Source organism: Meleagris gallopavo, chromosome 3 (assembly GCF_905368555.1).
Source record: "Meleagris gallopavo chromosome 3, MGAL_WU_HG_1.1, whole genome shotgun sequence".
NCBI lineage: Eukaryota > Metazoa > Chordata > Aves > Galliformes > Phasianidae > Meleagris > Meleagris gallopavo.
The window spans coordinates 92236643-92259798 of record NC_139406.1 but is presented as its reverse complement, the minus strand read 5'-3'; the positions used below and the strand labels follow the sequence as shown (position 1 = coordinate 92259798).

At 44.5% G+C, this 23156-nt stretch overlaps 1 protein-coding gene across 1 annotated transcript in view; it reads right to left on the bottom strand.

Annotated features, from left to right (window-relative positions):
* ADGRB1 (adhesion G protein-coupled receptor B1) overlaps nt 1-23156 on the bottom strand; it is a 276533-nt gene that overhangs the window by 68037 nt on the left and 185340 nt on the right. Inside the window, exon 18 of the mRNA XM_085221766.1 lies at nt 18015-18156. Coding sequence (XP_085077892.1) covers nt 18015-18156 — 142 coding nt within the window. The remainder of the gene's footprint in view (nt 1-18014; nt 18157-23156) is intronic.

Genomic DNA, 23156 nt, shown 5'->3' with positions numbered 1-23156 from the left:
TCTGCCTACACTAGAACGATTACAAATGAGCTCTTCTGGGAATGGCTGTTGCTGAAGCTTGGAGGATGAAAAGAAGGTGAAAATCTTCCACCGACTACAAACATCCATCTGGCAAGGGAGGAGCTGAAGCAAGCAAAGGAAAAATAAGATGTATATCCTCCCCAAGGAGCAGCATCTAGTCATACCATACATCACTTCACTGCTCTTATGCTACTTGACAAGGCATTTCTTCATATGCAGGGATTCTTACGGAAAATGCTGGCATGCAATGGTTCTCCTTTGCTGTCTCAACGCGAGAGATCTGCCACTCACCACACCTTGCAACACCAAGAACAAACACAGGTGTTGTAACTACTCCTAATCTAGTTCTCTGCATTCCCTGGGACTGACTCCATAACCAGCTAGTATATGCCAGAAACTAACATCACTAAACTCCCCCTATTCTTAGGATTTCTTTCCCATTTGGTTTCCTCTGCTGCAGGCTTTTTATTCAGCACGTTTCTCATTTTCACATCAGTGATCTCTGCTGGCGAGAGGTCAGAGAAGCAGGGACCCCACCATGCAGCAGATGTACCAGAGCCCCTCTATTTAAAATGATTAAGCAGTACACAAAGGTGTGGGAGCACACAGTCAAGGTTGTCATTAGATTGGCGCAGTACCAACACCTATTGCTGCAGCTATGGAAGTGAGATGGTTTCTGACATAGCAAGGGCTTAAGGTAGAAAAAAAAAAAAAAAATTAAAAAAAGAAAAATCAATTACGCATGAATTTGGGAATGGAACAGGCAGTCCTCTGAGGACTTGTCCAGACTATTTTGTTGGCAGGCATGAGGCTGCTCAACCTGAACCTCCAATCAGCAGGACATCATGAAGCAGAGGTTACTGCAGCTCTGTTCCAGGCTACTGAGCCTTCTGCAAAGCAAAATATATTAGGCAAGGCTCGGTGCTGTGCTTATATGGAGTCTGGCCAACTCAACACATGGGCAAAGCAAATATGTCTGTTGACTGAAGCTCTACGAAGAAGAGATGAACTTCCCCAGTATATTTTTATCTGAGTTGAACTATCCTGGCAGTTTGAAGGGCTTGGTTAGATCTTCCTTACTTGCATATTTCAACCAAAAGCACCTCTCACATTTTGTATCTCAAGGGGGGAATTAACGAGGAACAAAACTTTCAGCATAGAGCTGCTGTGAACCCCTCAAGGGCTATTGGGAAGGCTGGCACAAGACTTAAGGGATCTAAGACAAAATGTAGCGATGAATTCAAAGGCTTGAATACCCAACTGGGTTTATACACCCAAAGGAGTAAAGGCAGCTTGTGGGATTTTTATTCAGAGCTGACTGGATACAGATCCGTTGCATACTGAAAGCCAAACTGAATTGCAGTGTGGTGCTAACTCTGCAACGTTTCCTTCCTGCTCATCCTATTAGCTCTGACATGTAAGTACCTTAACATGACTGTACGGCTTCATTGAGTTTCCTTGATGAAATAAGAGGCTTGGGATTCTCTGAATCTAACACCATACATCCTATGTGAATCCATACATACCAATGTTCTGGATGCTGAAGCTAATTCAGATTGCTGAAACAGTGGGACTGGATTTCAGGCAATGTCTCAATCCTTTGAACTATGAGCAATTGTGTATAAACATGGAACAACATGGCAATTGAGCCTCGTCAATCCATCCAGCAAGGTTCTGCATCTTCCCCCACCTAGAGCTCCCTGAAATAGTTCCAGAAAAGTCTTTCAGTTCACACACTGATTCTTCCTCTTAACCTCTATGAAGACTTGGATCACTGAGATTTTTAACACTGACTCATGTGACACTATTCACACTGTGAGAATTTACTCCTGCCAAATATTTGTGGAAGGTTAGAAGCTGTTTTGGGGGGGGAAGTAGGTAAACACAAAGTAAGAAATTTCAGGGGAAACATTAAACTTTCAAATTGTCTCTCATTTAAAAAAGTTGAAATTGGACATGTTCTGTGTGCTCTGAGTGCTGAAATATTATATCCTGCTCATTATGAATTGGTATATGGAGGAGAATCTTCTGTGAACAAAAGTAGTCAGGATATGGAAAAGAGTTGCAATCTCTGGCACAAAATCACAGCTTCTTCCTTTGCCAACTCTGCTTGCTCCCTGCAGAACCCAAGTTACCCCACCTCAGACATGGTTGTGATAAACTGGGGAGCACAAGCTCCTCAGAAGTGGCCTGGTTTGTGTTCTCTCATTCCAGTCTCAACCCTCTTTTCTCTCCCTGCTCCTCGCTTTCGGCAATATGAGTTCACATCACACAAACGGTGGCCTGGGATGAGCATCGATTGTGACATTTGATTTAAGTAGGTCTTGTCTCACTGACTTTTCATGGGTAACTGGATAAAAGTCGGGGAGGAGCTCCATTAAAGCAAAAAAAATAAATAAATCAAGACATGCAACTCATGCCATCTGAGAGCAACATGAGAATTTGAGTTTGGATTTTAATGGATGAGTAGAGTTTATCCCAGCACTCAAAACACAATAACCTTAATTCCCCTCATTTCCACATCCTCTCTGACCCCTCCATCCATCCAGCTCTGTTGATATTGCGAGAGTGGATAACTATAAAAAAAACACTGCCTGTAGAAAGAATTACTTCTTTGGGAATAAAACATCCTAAAGGTTTAGGCCTTTATATCTTAGGATTCTGCTTTCTTTTTTCATTTTTAAGCTTTCTCTGTCCTCTTCGTCTTCCTTTCCACCTCCTACACTTCTTCCCTTTGGCAAATGAAGCATCATTTGTTTTATTTCTTCTGATTAATTAAACCCCCTGACAGAAGGTGGTTGGATGCTGTGGGATCTGAGGCTGGCAAGGAAAATTTCCTTGGAGGAAGAAGGGAGGAAAAAGAAAGATTGGTTTAAAAAGAAATAGTAATACCAACAGAACGACACCAAGTTGGCCTTAAAGTGAGAAAGAAAGTCTTACAGGAGTTTCCCAGCATCCCAGCTGAGGAATAAAGTCATTGCTTGCAAAGGACAGACTCAGGGGGTCCACCTGTTTGGACAGAAGATGGTCCCAAATGGCCCAGCCCTGCCTCTTTCACCTCTCCATGTCTGCTGATGCAAAGCATTTGGAAGCATCTCAAAATGCAGACGAGACTGTTTTCCTATGGAACTGGGAAAGAAACCTTTGCCTGGGCTGAGTAGGAACAGAGTCTCAAGTCCCACGACTCTGTCAGCAAGCATGACAAAGGAGGAGAAAAGCAATCAATGACATCAGCTAGGATGGAAATAACGAGTGCCACTGCCTGGGGGTGTTTGCTGTCCTGCCACTGCATCGCTCTGCCTAACAGGGCAGAAGGACACTCCTTCACAATTTTGCTTTGTTTCCTTCTTCTTTTCTATTTCCTCCTCTTCCTTTCTCAGTCCTTTTTTTCTCTCCTACTTTTTCTTCCTTTCTCCCTTAATTTGAACATTTTTCCATGACTACTTCCCTGCCTTTTCTTTTCACTCTTAACACTCCTCTCTGGCTCTCTTCCCTCTGCATTCTCTGCATGTCTTTCTTTCCTCCCCTTAGTTTCTGCACAGCACTGTGAAAAGTGACTGCATTTGAGCTGTGCTTGTTCCATTACTCTGCTCTGGCTCCAGGGTCAAACAGGCTCCCATTAGAACAAAGTCAAAAATGGTATTTCTTAATGCCATGCAATTTGCCTGAGACTCACAAGCAAGTTGTTCTTTTTGCTTTCCCCATCTTTGATACTGAGAAGGGCTGAACAAACTCTCTATAGGTATGACAGCCTACTAATAAAGTCACTGATTAAATCATTTATTTTTCTCCCAGTTTAAATGCAGACATTTGGAACTTAAGGTGCTACGCTTTGCTTTTATGGATGTGTTTGCAATTCAGAATGGTTGCCTTGAGCCTGACTTCTAGCATATTTGAAATTAAAGATTCATGAAAATAGAGAACTGTAGAAGTACTGATTGCAAGGGACATCTGGAGGCTTCTAACACAACTTGTGGCTTGGAGCAAGACTATCACCAGCCTTAGTTGAGGCGGGCCATGGCAATGTCCATACTAAAAGACCATACTATTCTGCCTGTGAAAATGTTTGCCTAACATCCCATATGAAATCTTCCAAGCTATGGCTTATCCTGTTATATCACCACACACAAGTGAGAGGAGTTTGATTTTATCATTTTTGCAGCTGTCAATCTTAATACCTGTGGGCTGTGGTTATCTTCCTCTCTGTAAGACCAAGTCCAGCCCCTCTACCTTTTCTCACAAGTCATAAGCAGTGAGGCTCTTTTAAAAAAGAAATAGTCCAAATGGGTATGCTTTACTCCAAGAACTGTTCAGAAACCATTTTTGTGCCACTAGACTAAAGGGTTTTCACAATTCTTGAGCAGTTTTTAAAGCCACATTCTGTTGATTTTGTTGCTGGTTGGACAACTCTTTTCAAAGCAGAGAGCTATCAAAGAGTTGTTAAAATTGCTGGAGAATAATGCTTTTACCACTACTCATGAAAGTGACAGTTTTCTGAACAAAGTGTTTTATGTCACTGCTGTAAGAAAACAACCTAAGAGGAATGAATGAATGGTGGATGTCCTTGACATCCATGAAAAAATCCTGAAAATATTTTTATCCTTATTTGGTTAGATTCTAGGTTTCTCATTCAGGATCAGGCTTTTTGTGTTATCTTGGTGGCACAGAGGTAACAAAGACAGGTGTAAATCTATGAGCAAGATTTGAACGTGATGGATCTACAGTGTGTTCTCTAGCTACCACCCATCAGCCACTGTTCATAGCCCAGCTCCTGTCCCCAAGGGCAGCAAATCAGGCTATTCTTCCAGGGTAATATGCAGTATCTTCATCTTCAGCCTTCATCTGAGCAAGAACAAGACTCTGGATACAATTCAGCTCATGGTGCTTTTGCTGATGCATGTATCCACCTCTGAGGATTCTGCAGAGCCAAAAGGAGTAAAGCCTTGCCCTTTCCTGTTCATACCCCATCCCATAGCACAAGAACGTGCTGTTCAAATGTCATTGCTCATGCAGTGCTCAATGAAATTCGCATGGACACCCAGCTATCCAGTTGCAGGGGTCCATGCCAGCTGGTGAGGCCCATGGTGAAATTACAGGTATAGAAGGCTCTGTTTTCATCTCCTGGAAGATATATTTCTTACACTGGTTATTGTGGGTCTGCTCTGTCCCACAGACATTTAAGCTTGTGTTACCAGAGGAGAAATTTCAGCTTGTGTCATACACACTAATACAAATTCTGTTAGGGATGGGAGAGAGGAAGAGCAGAGCCCCAAAATACAGGCAGTATCAAGGATTTAGTGAAGACAAGACTGGGATCACACTGAAAGGAGATGTTTTGGTGGGTTAGAATTAGCAGCAGCCTTACAGGGTTCATTTAATTCAGAGCAGAGGAGCACTGAGAAGGCTCCAAAGTATCTTCCAACCTCTGAGGAAGGCTCTGAGATCCCTGCAGGAAAATCCCTCAGTGATGTCATTAACAAATAATTTCCTTGCAACTTCTTTTCCAACATCTTCCTCAGCTCAGCCCATGTCATTGTGAGAAAGATTCAGGGGATTAGTACCTTATTTTGCTCCCCTCATATCATAACTACCATCTTCTCATGTCAAAGCTAATAGGTGCCCATTATTGGGAATGTATTTGTGGAACAGAGGGCTACTTTTATGTAATTTGGCTAGTCTAAGAGGCAATTTTGTGTAATTGCAGTACACAAAAATCACCCAGAGAGATACCTTAACGTGTTACTATTTATTAACAACTGCTAGCTCTTCACTCGGTGTTGAGTCTGCTCTCAAGATACAACATGGCAATCTGCATTTAGTAAACAGCCTTGACGAAGCTCTCAGGGCAGAGGAGTGGTCACATAACCGCTCGTTAATAGGAACTGTCAGGATAATTTCCTTCAGTCTGGTGGAGAATTACGGGAGTTAACAGCGCGCATTATCTACCTGCCAGTCATCAGCAGAGCAATTAGCTTGCTGCTGCTGTTTTGACTATCAGAACGCATTCCCAAGTCCAGAATGTGAAGTCCTGATATCAAGGAGGGCTGGATCATGCCTGTATTAATACATGGGAGTATTCTCCTCCTGCCCAGCCAGCTGTTCTTAAACATTCCTCATTTCTGGAGGTGTTCAAGGTCAGGTTGAATGCAGACCTGGGCATCCTGCCCTGGTGGTTGGCAATCATGCCTATGGCATGGGAGCTGAAATTATTCGATCTTTGAGGTCCCTTCCAACCCAAACCCTTCAGTGATTCTCTGATTCTTAGGCACAAGGAATAAACTCTTTGACATGAGGGTGGCGAGGTGGTGAGGCATTGGAACAGGTGGCCTAGAGAAATTGTGGATGCCCCATCCCTGAAGTGTTCAAGGCCAGGTTGCATGGGGCTTGAGAAGCCAAAACTAGTGAGATGCCCCTGTCCATGGCAGGGGAGGTACAATCTTATAATCTTTAAAGGTCCTTTCCTACTCAAACCATTTTTCAATTCTATGATTTTCACTAAATAGCCCATTACTATTATTTTAAAATACACAATTTTATTCCTTCACCACCCTTTTCCCACTGCAAAACTAGTGAAACCACTGCTTAATGACTCTCTGCTGAATATCAGCATCTCTCTGCAAGCCCACAGACTGGGAACCAGCGTGCTGAGCTTGGGGATGACCAGCAAAGTGCATGGGGTCTATTGCCAGCTTGCCTGTAGGTCAACTGTATATGCATAGCTCCATTATATAGGCCAATCTTTTCAACGTCCACTCAAACGATCTGCTTCAGACTGAAAACACAGCCCTTAACTTCTCAGGGGCTTATTTTAAACCCTGTAAATGGAAGAGAATAATAGCACACTCCCTCTCTCTTCCAGAGCTTAATTCAGCTTGGATTTTTGATATGTGTAAATGCCTTCGGGGGTTCCTGGAGCTACATCAGGACAAGCAAATACAAGCATCTCTCTCTCTGCTGTGCAATATTAACACAGGGAGGTATGAAAAAGAGAGAGGAGAGAGTTTTTTGTTTAACTGTTTGTTAACTAGGCAGTCAGAGTGCCTGTTTTTTTTTATATCTTTGCTTTTGTGCATACAGTAAGACTCATTCTGCTTCAGTCTTTCCCTTTAAAGCACATTTTACATTTCAGAAGAGAAAACAGAACCACTTTTCACAAACACATACACATGAAAAAGGCTGATAATAACCAAATACCTCTATGGGTACACTCTCTTTTCTTCTGAGAGAAGGCAGAAGCAGAACTTCATTCAGAGTATGCAATAGTATCATCAAATGCACTGCAGTAAGCAGTAAAACGTTATCTTGTTACGTCTGTAATTGAAAATACGATGGTCCAGGATACATCTGGCCCATGTCACCTTGGAACAAAGTGATATGGTTTAGTTAATGTTCATACAAGCTCAAGGTTCTAAGCAGAAGGGTCTTATCTGTACTGCCCTGTGGAATGTCCATGGACCACTACATTCCTGGGTCATCTCTGGGCATTGCTGGAACAAGACAAGAAACAGTAATAACAACTATGCAGCGGGGGCAATTAAAGGGCAGTGATAGAGCCTTTGTTCTGTGCTTTGATACTATTAATACAACTATGATTACTAGTATTATTTTAGAGTATGGACATATGATCAGTGTCTAAAGATATTAAAAATGAGCCTCCTTCATTGCTTCTCTGTAGTCTGGATTGTTCCTTCTCTGTACTACACAGAGGACAGTCAGTTCAAAGTCGATAAATGATTTACAATGCCTATCCATGCATTGCTCATCATGTTCTGCTTCCACTACTGTGTCCTCAGCTCGACTAACTTCATAGCAGTAGCGTGCAGCCCCTTGCAGGGAAATGTGTAAGATTTACACACATTAAAAAAAAAAAAAGAGAGAGAAAAAAATAATACTATGGCAGACTAGGAATTGAAAGTGAGGGGGGAATCCAGACTGTGTTTATCCTGTTTTAAGCCGTATTTTGGTTCCATGCCAGGTGACAGCATTTCACCAAATTATTCCAAAACAACCCGCTGTTTGTTTTACTCCATCAGTGTCGTGCTGGTGAGTAATGCCAGACCGGCAGTTTTCCCTACAGAACAGGCAATACTTATCCTCCCTGACTTGGCCCTGGAGAGAAAGCCATCAGGGGAATATCTGGCAGCAGGCAGAAACGAGGTGTTTAGAAGATCTAAGAGGATGGCATGAATCTGCATCAGGGGAGGTCAGGTTGGGTGTTAGCAAAAGGTTCTTTATGGGGAGGGTGGTGGGCATGGAACAGGCTCCCCAGGGTGGTGATCATAGCCTCAAGATGCCAGAGCTCAAGTAGCATTTGGACAATGTGCTTGAACATAGAGTTTGCATTTTGGGTGGTCCTGTGTGGAGCCAGGAGTTGGACTCAGTGATCTCTGTGGGTCCTTTCCAACTTACGATATTCTATGTTTCTATGATAAGACTTCTACCAGACGTGCTCCTATGGAGAACAAACTCCTGCCTTCCTCTTCCTCTTTTATCACTATTGCCCATTAGAGGCCAGTTTTTAAGGAAAAGCTTCATCCAAAACATGAGCCATAAGCACTTCTGCAAATATTGGACAAGACATCCCTAAACAATTCCTTCTAATTATTGCTTGTAGCGGTGATTCCTTTCCTCTAAGGACCAGGGAGAAGCTTCCCATCTTTCACTGCTCAATCACTGAAGATTCTGCACTGGCAATGGTTCCTGATTCAAACTAAGGTTGAACCAGAAATCTTGAAGTCAAAGATTTCCCTGGAGACATTCAAGGTCAGGCTGGATGGGGCTCTGGGTAACTTGATCTAGCTGTAGGTGTCCCTGTTCTTTGCAGGGGAGCTGGACGAGGTAGACTTCAAAAGTCCCTTCCAACTCAAACGATTCTATGATTCCACATTTCCAAGCCATTATTAGTCTTCTGAGTCTTTTGGGAGCGTGTTGGCTGGAATTTGCCTCTGAAAACAATATGAAGGGATTTCAGCTGTTTAGTAGATGATGTGATTTGTGTGCATCACACAGATGCCGCATGCTGTTATGGTGACAGTGACAGCTTTCTCTCAGTTGCAATCTGAAGAGCCTGTGGGATCAAGCTTGTTTTCACCCACTCAGCACAAGCACATTGCTGATTACTGGGGAGCTACTGGTGCTAGTTCCCTTTACTTGGGACACTGATGTCAAAGCAGCACACTAGGAGTCAGCTTTCATCCTGATCTCATTCACAACTGACTGGGGAGTAAAACTGTAACTGCCTCTGGATTTACAACTGTGCCCATTTGGTATATAAACACGACCAAAACTGGCCCCAGTAGTAAGATATTCCCTGTCCAGAGAAGGGCTGACACTACTTCCAGATTTAAAAAGGCAATAAGAACAATTTGTCATGAAAAATGAAAGCATTGTCTTGCTTATGGGAAACGAATAGTGTCATTTTGCTTTCACAGATTTATTGCATGTATTCTGTACATCCTTCTGGTTGGCAGGGCAGGTAGCTAGAGAGTATTCAACCTACAGACTTAGTTTCAAAGGACCATTATGACACATAATATCATGCCAACTTTCTGTTTAGACTGTCCTAACTTTCAGGAGTTTTCCAGCTCATATTCTCATAACTAAGAATCTGACAGTGGCTTTTCATGCATATTGACCATTTTCACTTAAAGACTGTCTTTATATCAAAATATTGCCAATAAGTTTGTCCATACGGCTATCCATAGAGAGAAACAGTATTAAGGCACAAACGTTTCAGAAACAGATTTGATTCTGGTTTAAATGAGTAGCCATCTGTTGCAAAAAAATAATAATAATGACTTAACATCCACATCTCATTGCATGGCAGTTCAAGGGCAACCTAAGCCTTTAGGCAGAGCACAACAGGAATCAGTGGTGAGGGAGCTTGTCAGAACTACCTAAAAAAGACTTTTCCGGGCAAAAGCACCATGGAGCATAATAGAGAAAGGTACAAAATGCTTGACAGTTCAACCATCTCCCACTTCAAATACAACCTGCTTAGTCCTTAAAGGGCTTTGAAAAGGAAGGTAATTCCATTTAGCACTAATGCGCTGACTCCCACCCCTAATGAGCCAATGAAACCAGTCTCCATCACCCACTCCTTACCATTTTCTAACAGGCACCTTTGTGCTGTCTCCCACGTTGCACTCTGCAGTGGGAGAAGCTCTCTCCCTTTCCCCCCCCAAAAAAAACCACCTAGAAAGCTATCCAGTGATCTTTCTTTAAACCTCCTCTATATAAGCCAAATTGGTGCAATGCATAACGATGGCAGATGAGCCATGACTTGCTGCTATGACTAAAGCCCTCGCACTGTTTACATGTGCCTCCAGTCCTGCCTGTATCCATGTGTTGCTTTTTCTCCTGCATTTCAGCTGGAAGCTATTTTGGACCAGGTTGGCTTTTCTGGCCCATTCAGCACTGAGCAGATTGCTCAGTCATGCAAATCATGCTCTGTAACTAAGCCTCCTAAGCGACTTGGTGGTCCAAATTACATGTGATAAATGTAAAATAACTGTGAAACAAGCGTTACAGGTGGATATGGTCAGCAAGCAAGATGCTTTGTCCAATTTTGGATGCACTCTGTTTTCCCAAATACATGCCCTTACCCACCATCCCAAATGAATGCTCTAATTCACCCAACCCACTCTTCCACCCTCCAGCAATGTGTCACACCTCAGCCACACTTTCTCCCTTCTACACAGCAAGCAGCAGACACAGAGGAGACCTGGTTTATAGGCAAAAGGGCAGGGAAAAGACCTGCCAAGCTCATCTCAGCCATTCGCTTACCCCAAAACCATACAAACCATCCCCAGCTCATCTCTGCTGATGGAGGCTTGCCTATTCTCCACACCCAGGAGGTTTTCCCTTCCACCTAAACCTTTCTCACTGCAGTTCAAGCCCAATCCTCAGCAGACACAGAAAGCAGATTATTCCCTTTCCTCAGCTCCTTTCTATCCATTTAAAGGCTATTATCCTCTTTCCCCTCGGCATTTTCACCTTGAGAAACAACACAAACCCTCTCACTCTTGCTCACTGCCATCAGTGTGGAGGGTACCGTGCCAGGTGTCACACTGTCCCTTCCCACCTACACAGACAGATATACAATCACTCCCACACTCATATATTGTACAAGTCCTGAGCAGAGAGCATCACAGAGAGACACTGCTTACCCCATTTTGCCCACATTTCTGGCCCTAGATGGCTCAAATCATTGCAGGCTGAGACTGAGAGCTGCTTTTTGGACCCCCAGCAAATGGGAAAGTGGAAATGGGGAAAACCCGGGTGTCCTGGCTTAAATCCACATCTCTTTTAATGGAGCAGTAAGCCATGGCTGGGTAATAGGGCAGCTGTCACACTTGCTAAGCTGCCTTCGTGGCAACAAGCCATTAACCACTGCAGGTTCAAAATGAGTACCAAACCCCTCGGGAGCACCTGGACAAGCAGCGCTCCAGATGCAGACAGGGAGATTTTAATTTCAGCTGAAGCCAAGGGACTAACCTCAGCCACGCTCTGCTCCTGGGGTCACCTGGTTAATGCCAGAGCTCTTCTTATCTGAACACTGAAGGGTGAATTAGGCTCGGTATTACTCACACTGAAGCAGTGAATCCCACAATGTTTTAAGCTCACAGCCACTTGATCATGCTCCTCTCTCCCACGTCCCCTTCAAATGAAGAGACAGAGGGTGATGCAGCATTTGCCTGCAGAAGAGTCGCTGCCAGGGCTGTGCGGAGCTCTCTGGCTTCGGAGAGCTGCAGCAATCCCACCTCCTGGAATTTCCAGCGAAAGCCCTGAGTGAATCCACAAGCGTGGAGTAAAAAAACTCAGCAGTCAAAAGCTGTCAGATGTTAATATCGACTGAACTGCTCGTTGGATCGACAGACAGCCGAATCCGCAGACAGCCGAAGGAGGTGGGATGTGGGGATGACTGCTTAATATGCTGAGCCAAATCCTCCTATTATTACTTTGTGTGCTACCTGCCTTCTTTTAATATATTCCGCTGTTGTCTCTCCTCGAAGCTCAGCACTGAGAGGGATTTCCTATAACCCTTGTCTCTGTTGCTATACTTGCATTTGCTCACGCACTGACCACTTATTTGTGGATCCCTCAGTTATCTGTGTACAGCACATAGTAATCTTCATCCACATCTCACACCAAAAGAACAAACCAAGCGTTGCTCTGCATCCTGGCACCTGCAGCAATGTACAGGCTCTATCAGTATTTCTCTCAAAGCCCATCAAAAATCACTGACTCCATGTCCTCTCCAAATTCGATGAGGGTTAGCCCAAATTTTTCCTGCAGTGCATGCCGATGGACTTCAAGTCAGCAGTGACAAAGCAAACACAGCATGTGACTTCCAGAAAAGTGATGTTGTGAGATCACAAATCAGCTCCTCTCTTAGGAGACCACACTTAAAAAATAATTCAATTCTTGTTTGTTATAATGCTGGGTTGGCCATTGGGCCACCAACAGGCATCATACATCCTCTCTGTTTTTCTAATTGTATTATGAGAGAGTGGGAGGCGAAAACCCAGCTGGTTCATGCTACATCCACTCCATGCTGACAACGCTTGGACAAACTCAGGAGGATTGTACCATATTTAGTAAATAGAGCATCCTTGATGAGCAAGAGAAATAGCAGCATGGAGTTTATGATTTGCAGAATCACAGCTTGCTCCCAGCGGCTACCACAGACCTGGGGAAGGACCTGCCCTGAGTAGACACAGCAGCACTTGCACCATAAGCTTCCCCAGTGTCAGCACAAAGCTCGCCTGGGAGGGGTGGTAGTCCCAGCTGGATCTCCCCTCTTCATGTTAGCCTCTCAATATTTCAGCATCAGGAAATTTCAGGAAATATTTCCAGTTCAAGGGCTCTGTAAGAAGAGGCACAATCAGCTGAGACACACTCCATCCACATGCAGCAGGGCAGGGTGATAAGGTGCCAATGGTACAAATGTGTGATTTGGACCTCAGAAATCCAAATGTCTGCCCTGGCACAGCTCTTGCTAACTGAGCAAGCGGAGGTTCCTAATGCTCTGCTGGGGAAATGACAGCACTTGGACTTTTCTGTAGCACCCTTCAGGCTCAGGGCACGGTGCAAATGAGGATGCATGCAGGCTTGGATGTCACCTGCAAGGGTGCTGCAGCTGGGGAAAGGGAAGCAGAAAGCAATGAAGTGATTAGCCCAAGGTCATGATTTCATCTGTAAGCACAGGGAAAGCTCTCAGTCCTGTGGCTTAACACACAGATACAGCAACCTAATGAGCTCTTCACTAGACCCACATTGCATGACTGGAGCGGTTTGACACCTTAGGAACTCAAGCCAAGCAAAAGTGAGAACTTTTCTTTCAAGTTTTCGAATCAAAGAGTTAACATTGCAGGAGAAGCAGCATTATTCTTAAGGAAACCTGTGAATAACTGTGAATTTGAGAGCTGGTTATTCTGAAGGCATGCAAAAGGCTTTGTTCTTATCCAGACCCCAAATCTCAGGTGATAAACAATGGGAGAATATAAATGTTAAAATACTCATCTCCAAATAAAGTGCTCTGGTCTTATCAAAGTGAAACACTGCCATAATTTTCCATCGAAAGTATCGTCAGCCCATTCCGAGCAGCCATTCTGACCCGGCCAAGATGCACACTGTGAGTCTATTCTCTATGCTTCATTATTTCCCCAGGGTAAAAAGGATTTTTTCTCCTCTGCTGCACAGACATCATTGGGATGTTTTCAGTTAAAAAAAGAAAAAATAAAAAAAAGTAAATGTTGTGAGTCGAGAGAGGAGCTCTGAACTCAATGTCCCCTTAGGTAGGAAGCATACCACAAAATGTTCCTTGCCTTTGTGCAAAGTGAAGCTAACAGCATAAAATCCACTTTTTTTTTTTTACTTTTTTTTTTGCTTTGCATTGCATTGCATTGCATTGCAACAACCTGGGATGTTACATCTCAGTGCTATGCTTACCATCTCACCAACCCATTTCCAAGTGAACTTGAATTTATACTCTACCAGTGCTCTAAGAGCTCAACTTCAAAGCTTGGTTGACTTCATACAGACCAACCAACCAACCATGGTAGGCAGAAGAGATGACACAAGCCAACTCAGACAAGACAACCAAAGACTGAAAGGCTGCACTGCAAATCCTCAGCCTCCTGCTCTCCTTCCTTTTGCTGATAGATTGATGGTTGGACTAGATAATCTCAGTGGTCCTTTCCAACCTTAACGATTTTATGATTCTTCCCGTCTCCACCAAATTGCCAAGAAACATTGTAAAACACCATCACAAGAACCTTAATCAAACTGATCACAACTTGCAAAGGTATAGTTCGAACATATGGCTGTGTAATTTCCTTTTGCCCTTATCATTCCCCCTTCACTCATCATTAGCACTGCTATTATGTGGGTGTAGCATCAGAGTGCGTCACTACCATTCCTCTACCAAGCTGGGCGTGAGGTAAAACCAAAATGAAAAGACAGAAGCAAAACCTTGTCTGTGTTCTTTAATTTAAGAGCTTTTAGTGTCCAATGACAGTCAGACAGTAATCCAGCCAAACTAACAAGAGAAAATGCCTCTGTCTAATTGAAATAGCGGGATCCAAGGGAAATCAGACCCAGAGAAAGAGTTGAACTCAAAGTCCAGTTTTGGGCTGGGTCCAAACAGCCCCATCATAGTTTAGGGGTATCTCTTTCCAAAACTGCTTTCAGAACAAGCTCATAACTCCATCAAAATCAAGGAAAACTGCTTCCTTTCCCTGCTACAAAAGCAACATGCAAGAAAACCTCATCCTTGGCAGCTCTGAATCAGATGCCTGGGCAGCAACACTCATCCACCACAAACCTTTTCAGGCCCCTTTTCACTGCAAAGAAGCAGTGCCCATAGCAGGGTTACAAATATTTCAAACTGCCACGGCCAAAGATTCCAGAAGGGAGATTTATAGCAATAAATAATATTAATGACACAGGCGGACAGAGCTTCTTGTCTGGAGAGCTCCAAAGGCACATGAAAAACTGCACTATAAATGTCACCACTGCAGACACCAACACTGACGAGATGCCACCTCTGGGGAAGGCAGGCAGCTCGGAATGACACTCGGACAAGAAACCAGGAGGACCTGAGTGAGCAGTGCTCCATAGCACTGACAAATGCTGGGCTTTACTTAGGGGGAATTCAGGTCTCAGTTTTCCTTCAAGCACAGCCAAAGAACTCATGAACTCATGAGCTGAGTCTGGTCTGGGAATAACAAATTGTGAAACTACATCCCAATCAACAGCCAGAAGAGTTCGAAAGAGGACGGAGGAAGCAATTTCAGACCCAAACCCCAAAGGATCAGCAGAGAGGTAAGTTGCAGATACAATAAAACATGTGTGGGGGAAGGAAGCTGCATCCTCCTGCAGCCAAATACAATCTCAGATGCAAAAATGCCTGTACTGATGATAAAGGGCTTACACCAATTTGTGGTACCTAGATAACTCCCAAACACCAAGATCTGAGGCAGCAGTAGTATGTGACCATGTCAAATTGACATTTTTTTTTCCCTAGCTGCTTAGTTAAAAAACTTCAATCCCTCTGTGAACATAAAGTTAGCCCTGCATTAGAGAAAATTCTGCTTTAGCCAAGCCACAGACTTCTTTCTCTGTGTTTCCCAGCCCACTTCCATAAGATAGATGAGTGGAGGACCTTCCCTGGTTGCTCAGCTGCACAGCTGGGCTCACTTATATCAAGCTTTGCCTTAAAACTATTCCTGCAGCAGAAATCTTGATTTCTTGCCTCTGATCACACAACCGTTCTAGACTTCAGCGGGACTGGGTTGTTTGCAATGACAGCATGGTGTCCTCGTAGCACAGGACAAAGCTCACCCATCCGTCATCCCTGTGGTCATCACAGTGTCCAGAGTCAAAAGTTTAAGCAGCTGTAAGCTCAGGATGAAGTTTGGAGTATTGCAGCTGCAGGATGCAGCGCTGCAGGGGCATGTATGAATAATAGAATCACAGAATCAAAGAATAGCTTAGATTGGATGGGACACTGAAGATGACTGAGCTCCAACCCCCTTGCCATGAAGAGTTGTCACTCACTAGATGAGGCTGCCCAGGGCCTTATCCTGCCTGGCCTGGAATGCCACCAGGGATGGGGCATCCACAGCTTCTCTGGGCAGACTGCTCCAGTGCCTCTGTGTAAAGAATTTCTTCCTAATACCCAACCTAAATTTCCACTCTTTTAGTTTAAATCCATTCCCCCTTGTTCTGTATCTACCTACCTGTGTAAATATTCTGTCTCCATCCTGCTTATAAGCTCACTTCAAATACTGGAAGACCACAATGAGGTCTCCCTGGAGCCTTCTCTTCCCCAAGCTGAAGTATGGGGCAGAGATCTGTAGGATACGGGTCCCAGCTGGTTCAAATAGAGCACAGCAGGACACCTTGGGTGCCACCTGGTTACAGTTTGGGTGCCACTCCTGTACCAACACGGTTCCCTCCCTTCTACACTTTGTTTCAGTCAGCAGAACAACTTCCCATGGAAGAAGATTGCTGCAGGGACATCAAATGCAACCAACTCGGGTTGGATATTAGGAAAAATTTCTTCTCAGGAAGAGAGGCAAGATATTGGAACAGGGAGGTGGTGGAGTCACCATCCCTGGAGGTTTCCACGAAATGTACAGATGTGGCACTGAGGAGCATGATTTAGTGGACATGGGGGGGGATGGGCTGATGGTTGGATTAGATGACCTTAGCGATCCTTTCCAATCTTCACAGTTCTATGATTCTATGAACTCTTTCTAGGTCCCCTCCAAGCAGGAACATGCTCCTACCTTCAAATCTTCTTTAACCAGAGCACTGCTTTGGAAATAAGAAGCTCAGTGCCTCACTCCAGAGGACCCAAAGAGCAGGTCAAGAGCCCACTTGGAGTGGCTGGACCTGCACGGGGTCCGGGCAAACACAACCAACACTGTGTCTTTAAAACCACTTCAGTGCAGATGTTGTTTCCATGGTAACTAGTGGACCAAATACATTAGTGTTTCTAATAATAAACCGAACCTTCATCTTGGAAAATGTGATCCCCCCCACCCCTTTACCAACGCCACCCTTCCTTTCTTTCTTTCCCCTCCCCTTTTGCTGAATTGAGCCAGCGTTTAACAAGCAAGGCATAATGAGTAAATAATTGCCCGGGCCCAGTAACTCCCAGTGCCCAGCAGATGGAGGAGTGTAGAAGGGGAGGAGGGGGAGCTCCTCTCCATCAACTTGGGACAGCATCCAAATAAGGAGAAATTACACACACACACACAGAAAAAAAAAAAAAAAAAAAAAAAAAAAAGAAGTGCAAGGTGGAGGAGAGCAATCCCTTCGGGCCACCCTGGCAGTGCCCTGGGTGCCCTGGCAGCCGCCCTGATGCTCTGATTCAGGGTGCAGCATTTCGAGGAATCTCCGTCCGAGCAGCGGCGGCGGAGGCGGCATCGCTGCGCCGACAGCGGATGAAACTTCGCACACACCCCCCTCCGCAACTCCCCCGTTTTTGTTCTGGTGCAGGGATCACACCCCCCCATCCCCCCCAAAAAAGCCCTAAACAGGTGATGGAGAAACGTGACGGGGATGCAGAGGGGTGAACAAGCCTGAATGTGGGATGGGGACGGGATGAGGATGATGCTCGAAATGAAGACACGTGTGACGATGAAGTGGAGGGAACCCCCCTCCCAGGCATACACTTTAGCGGCGTTCCAAAAACACAGCGCAGGAGGAATGAGGAATAAGGAGGAAGGGGACATCAATGCAGCAGCATCCCCAGTCTGTCCTCCCCTCCCCAAGCTGCGGCCGAGGAATAAAGGCAACGGGGGTGGGGGGAAGGATGTAGAGCCCCCAAGGATGAGGGTGCTCGCTACCAGCACCACTTGGGCTTGGGTTTGTGCCTTCCCATCTCTTCTATTTTATCGTCCCCTTGCTCTTTTCCTTCCCGCCCCGCAACCCCTCCCTTTCTCATCGTCCCCTTTCCGCGGGTGACCGGAGGGACTCACCATGTCGGGGCTGAGCTGGGCTAAGATGGCGAAGGCGGAGAGCTTGTCACAGAGGCATTTAGTCCGGGAGGCGTCGAGCGGGACCGTTCGGCAACCGCGCCAGGACCAGGCGCCGGGCAGGGAGGCGGAGGCGGAGGCTCTGCTGGAGGGAGGCAGGGAGGGAGGGAGGGAGGGAATGGGGCGGCGGAGCGGGGAGAGAAGGAGAGCGGCCGTCAGGGAGGGTGGTGAGCGGGCATGATGCCGCGGGGGGGGACGCGGTCCCCGCTGCCTCCCTCCCTATAGGATTGAGTGTAGCAGTGATCCCACCCCCAGCTCAGCTCGGGACCTGGCCCTATCCTGGTCCTGACCTTGTTTTTGGACCTGGTCCTGGATCTAGACCCGGTCCTGACTTTGTTGCTGGACCTGGTTGTGGTTCTGATCCTGTTCCTGATCCTGATCCTGACACTGATCTTTATCCTTATCTTTAGCCTTTCCCTAGTCCAGATCCTGTCCCTCATCCTGATCCTGATCTTAATCTTGATCCTGATCCCTATATTGGTTTTGATCCTGATCCTTACCCTGGTCCCAGACTTACTTTTAATTGTGGTCCTAACCCTGGTCATGAACCTGTCCTGACCCTGACCTGGTCCTGACCCTGGTTATGATCCCAACCCTGGTCCTCAGGTCTCCCACTCCACTCTGACCCCTCCATCACCCCCTCACACACGTACAATGTAAATGCCCCTTTTCACATCCGTGCACTTACCTACCCCTATAGCCATGTTCCCTCTATCTCATATACACCTCACTAACCCTACAGCTCTAACCCAAAAATCCCATATATGTATGCATAAATTTAAAACCTTTTCCACACAGTCCATAGTGAAATCACAGAGTCATAAAACTATCCCACAGATTCCAGACATGGATAAATAACCCTACAGCTCTGTTCTACGCGGACCACATATACCTCTCTAAGTTATAGCAGCGTCCTACACAACCCATACACAGCTCCTTAATCCTATAGCCTTGTACCACATACCCCATACACACCTCTCTAACCCTATAGCCCTATGCAACGTCTTATAAACAACTACCTAACCCTACAGCTCTGTACTACACAATTCACAGACACCTCCCTGCCCCTATAGCCTTGTACTACACAACCCACACGCTTATCCTTGACCCCACAGCCCTGTACTACACAACCCATACACATTTTCCTGACCCTATAGCCTTAAATCATACATCCCATATATATTTGCCTAACCCTAAACCCCTTTACAACATCCTATATACACCTTCCTAACCCAACAGCTTTGTACGACACATCCCATGCATACCTCCCTAACCTTATGTCCATATCCTACACAACTCATACACACCTCCCTAACCCTATGGCTGTGCCCCATATATCCCATACCTATACATTCCTATCCCCTATTATTCCCATAGAGTTGCAGAATCCTATAGCCCCATCCTACTCATTGGCCCCATAATTCCATCCCATCCCCTGTATGCACTCCCCTCACCCCAAGTCCTTCACAGCCCCCATGCATCCTGGGGGGACCCAAAAGCCTTCCTCCCTGGTTTTGGAAAAGGGATCTGGGACATCTTCACAGGGTTTTCATCAGACTAAGGGTGAGGAGAGCTGGAGAGACATTGAAGGGACAATACCCCCACTTTGTAACAGTATCCTCCAACAAGGAGGCAGAGCAAAAGGGCCGTATGCCTTCACTGGAAGAGCATGGGTGTAAGATGTCCTCCCTCCACATCTGACCATCCTCAGAGGAGGGGACCTCAGCAAGAATGCTAGCAGCAAGCCGAAGGCAGCTCCAGATGGAGCCAAGCTGCTCAGCTGCCTTAGGTGTATCACAGATGGCCTGAACTTCGTGATGCTGACTCCAGCAGACCTGGCGTGAGTTGCTGAGTTTTTTGTTTTTTTTTTTTTCTTTTTTTCCCAGAACTCATCTCCATGCACACACTCACACACTCCTCTCTCAACAAGAGAAAATATCCATCCACTCACATCAAGAAGAGAACTGAAAGCAAAGAGAGGCTGGGTACTAGCAAGGTAACAGAGCATCAGTGCATAGTGATGATTCTGTTGTGATTATCTACTTGGATCCAATTTAACACCTAACACCGAGCCTTCCTTTCGAACTAAAGTGAAAACAAAAAACAAAAACAAAACAAAACAAAAAAAAAGCCAAACTAATTTTGCTTTTAGGAGTTATCCTTGATAAGACAAGAGGTAATGGCATTAAGTTGCACCAGTAGAGGTTCAGGTTGGATATTAGGAAAAATTTCTTCTCAGAAAGAGTGTCCAGGCATTGGAACAGGCTCCCAGGGAGGTGGTGGAGTCACTGACCCTGGAGGTGTTTAAAAAGATGGATATTTGATACCAAGGGACATGGTTTAGTGGGCATGGTGATGATGGGTTGATGGTTGGACCAGCTGATCTCAGTAGTCTTTCCAACCTTAATGATCTTATGATTCTATCAATTACACACAATCAAAACAGTTTTTCTTCCACATGTGCAATCGTTTCTAAATGCCTGAATTCTACTGCTTGTCCATCCAGCTGATGGGATCTGTCTTTCCTAGATAAGTCAGCTCCACACTGCACTAATTCACATCGTGTCTTGAGGTTTTGCAGGATCAGGCATCAATCTTTGATTTCTTCCATGCATCTTCTGAAGTTCATGGAATCATAATCATATAATGCCTTAGGTTGGAGGGGGACCCTAAAAATCATCGAGTTCCAATCCCCCCCCAAACTCCCTCACCATGGGTACAGTTGCTTACCACTGATTCTGGCTTATCCAAGGCTCCATCCAACCTGGCCTTGAACACTTCCAGAGATGGCGAATCCACAACTTCTCTTGGCAACCTTTGCCAGTGACTCACCACTCTCTGAGTAAAGAATTTCCTCCTCATATCTAAACTAAATGTCCCCTCTTTTAGTTTCAAGCCATTCCCCCTTGGCCTATCACTATCAGACCATGTAAAAACTCATTCCCCTTCCTTCTTGTAAGCTCCCTTCAAATACTGGAAGGCCTCAGTGCCTTATCCCTGGAGCTTTCCAGGCTGAACAAGCCCAACTCCCTCAACCTGTCTTCATAGGAGTGGTGCTCCAGTCCTCTGAGCATCTTTGTGGATTTCCTCTGGACCCTCTCCAACAGCTCTGCATCACTTCAGCTACTCCCTTAGAAAGGACTGACTGATCCAAGGCTAATCTCAGAGGGAATATAACTTCTCCATATGCATCCATATGCATTCTCCTCCATATGCATCACTTCTATTTCCAAGAACTGTGTTAACCAGTTGTTCTGTTTATTCACTGTCATCAAGAAAAATGCCTTATTTATGACGCGTAAAATTAATGACAAATGCTGAGTCTTTATCAAGCAGTTCTGTATTCTCATACAAAGTACTAATTTAGCTTGACAAAATCTATTTTCCACAAGTTGATTGCTATTAATGCCTCTGTTTTAAGGAGTATGATATTATTCAATTATAATCATGGTGTTACCCACAATCCCCTCATTTTTGGATCCTCTATCAGATGGTGAGTTATTGTGCCTAAGACAGATGTGAGGCTGATGGCTTTGGAACGAGGACACAAGGTTTTCACCATACTTAGGGAACTTCCACTCTTCTCTTAGTGAAGAACAATCATCTCCAATTAGCCTTACCCTGCTCTTTTAAAACTCTTGCATGCAAAATTACTCAGACTTGTATCTCTTAAAAATGTCTTACTTTATGAGATGATGTATGGCATTGTTTCTAGCAGCTGGTGTAATGAAAAGTATTTCATTAGCTTGGGTTGTGGATTAAGTAACTAGGCTCTCTTCCAATTATAGAATATAGACATTTATTGAAATTTCTGCATTATTATAAATAAATCTGTCATTTTGAACTAGTAGCAGACCATTACCATTAGAATTTATTTTGGTTTAGCATACACTAAATTTTCCTTTTTACTCACTTTAACAATCCTGAACTATAAAATTCCTACTTTTTTTTTTTTCTCTTATCTCCCTCAAGCTTTTAATTTGTACTGCTTGCTATCAATTTGTCCTTTCTCCCTATCCTTACAACAGTTTTTACTTTTGCTCTAAAACAGACTGCTGCTTTTGTAGTTATTGGCTTGTTTCTCTTCGCTCTCTTTTTTTACTATTTTGTTTGTTTTGTTTATGTGAGTTTCTTAATGCTGAGGCGATTTTCTTTTCACTTATGGTTCTTCAAAGGGCTCCTAATTATCTGTAAATTTTTCCATTTAAACAGTCCTCCACAACAGATATATGCACTTAAGGCTGTGGTTCTCAAGGTACTGAATATGTGTACATTGACACAAACATAACGCCCCATGCCCCAAGCAACTTGAGACTCTAAAAAGTGTGGTACAATTGCCTTTACATCGCTTTCAATCCTCAAACCCAGATTTGCTCATTTACCAGCTTTCAGAGTAGAGTAGGACAGATCTGGGCCACGCATCAACAAAAGTAACCTCATCCAAAAAGGCAAAGAAAACAAAGCAAAAGTAATCAGAAAGCCTACTAAAACGAGAAACCCCAGGGAAGGTATCAGAAAACAAATAACTCTCCCTAGATGCTGTGCCCAGTCTCACATTCTTGTGGCAGTAAAGCTGACAGCTCAGCAATGAGTGCAATATTGAAATAAAGACTGTCCAAAGCCAAAGCCACATTTGGCACGGTCTGATCTTCATTTCTTGATGCTCAGAGAGAGCACAGAGTGACATCCAGGCCAAGAAAAATATTAAAAAACAGCACAACAAAAATAACCAACAACAAACAAATGAAAAAATCAACACACACACTAACAGCCCCTTGTTCTTGTAAGATTTGTTCTGATGCCTGCTTATTTATCCCATTGCATTCAAAGAAATCAATTGGATCAAAGCCATGTAGTTTTTCTCACTTTACAATAAATCACATAAATGATGGGTGCTGGGGGACATGCTGAGTCAGAAAGTTGGTGTAAATCATCTCAAAATAAATCCAACTATGCCATTTAATAGAAAATGAATCCGGCCGTCATTACTACCTGTGATTACTAATTGATTATTACAAAAAAACAAGTGCTGGGTGATCCAAAGAGATATTGCATTCATCCCTCTGGTTTTAAATTTCTCAGAAG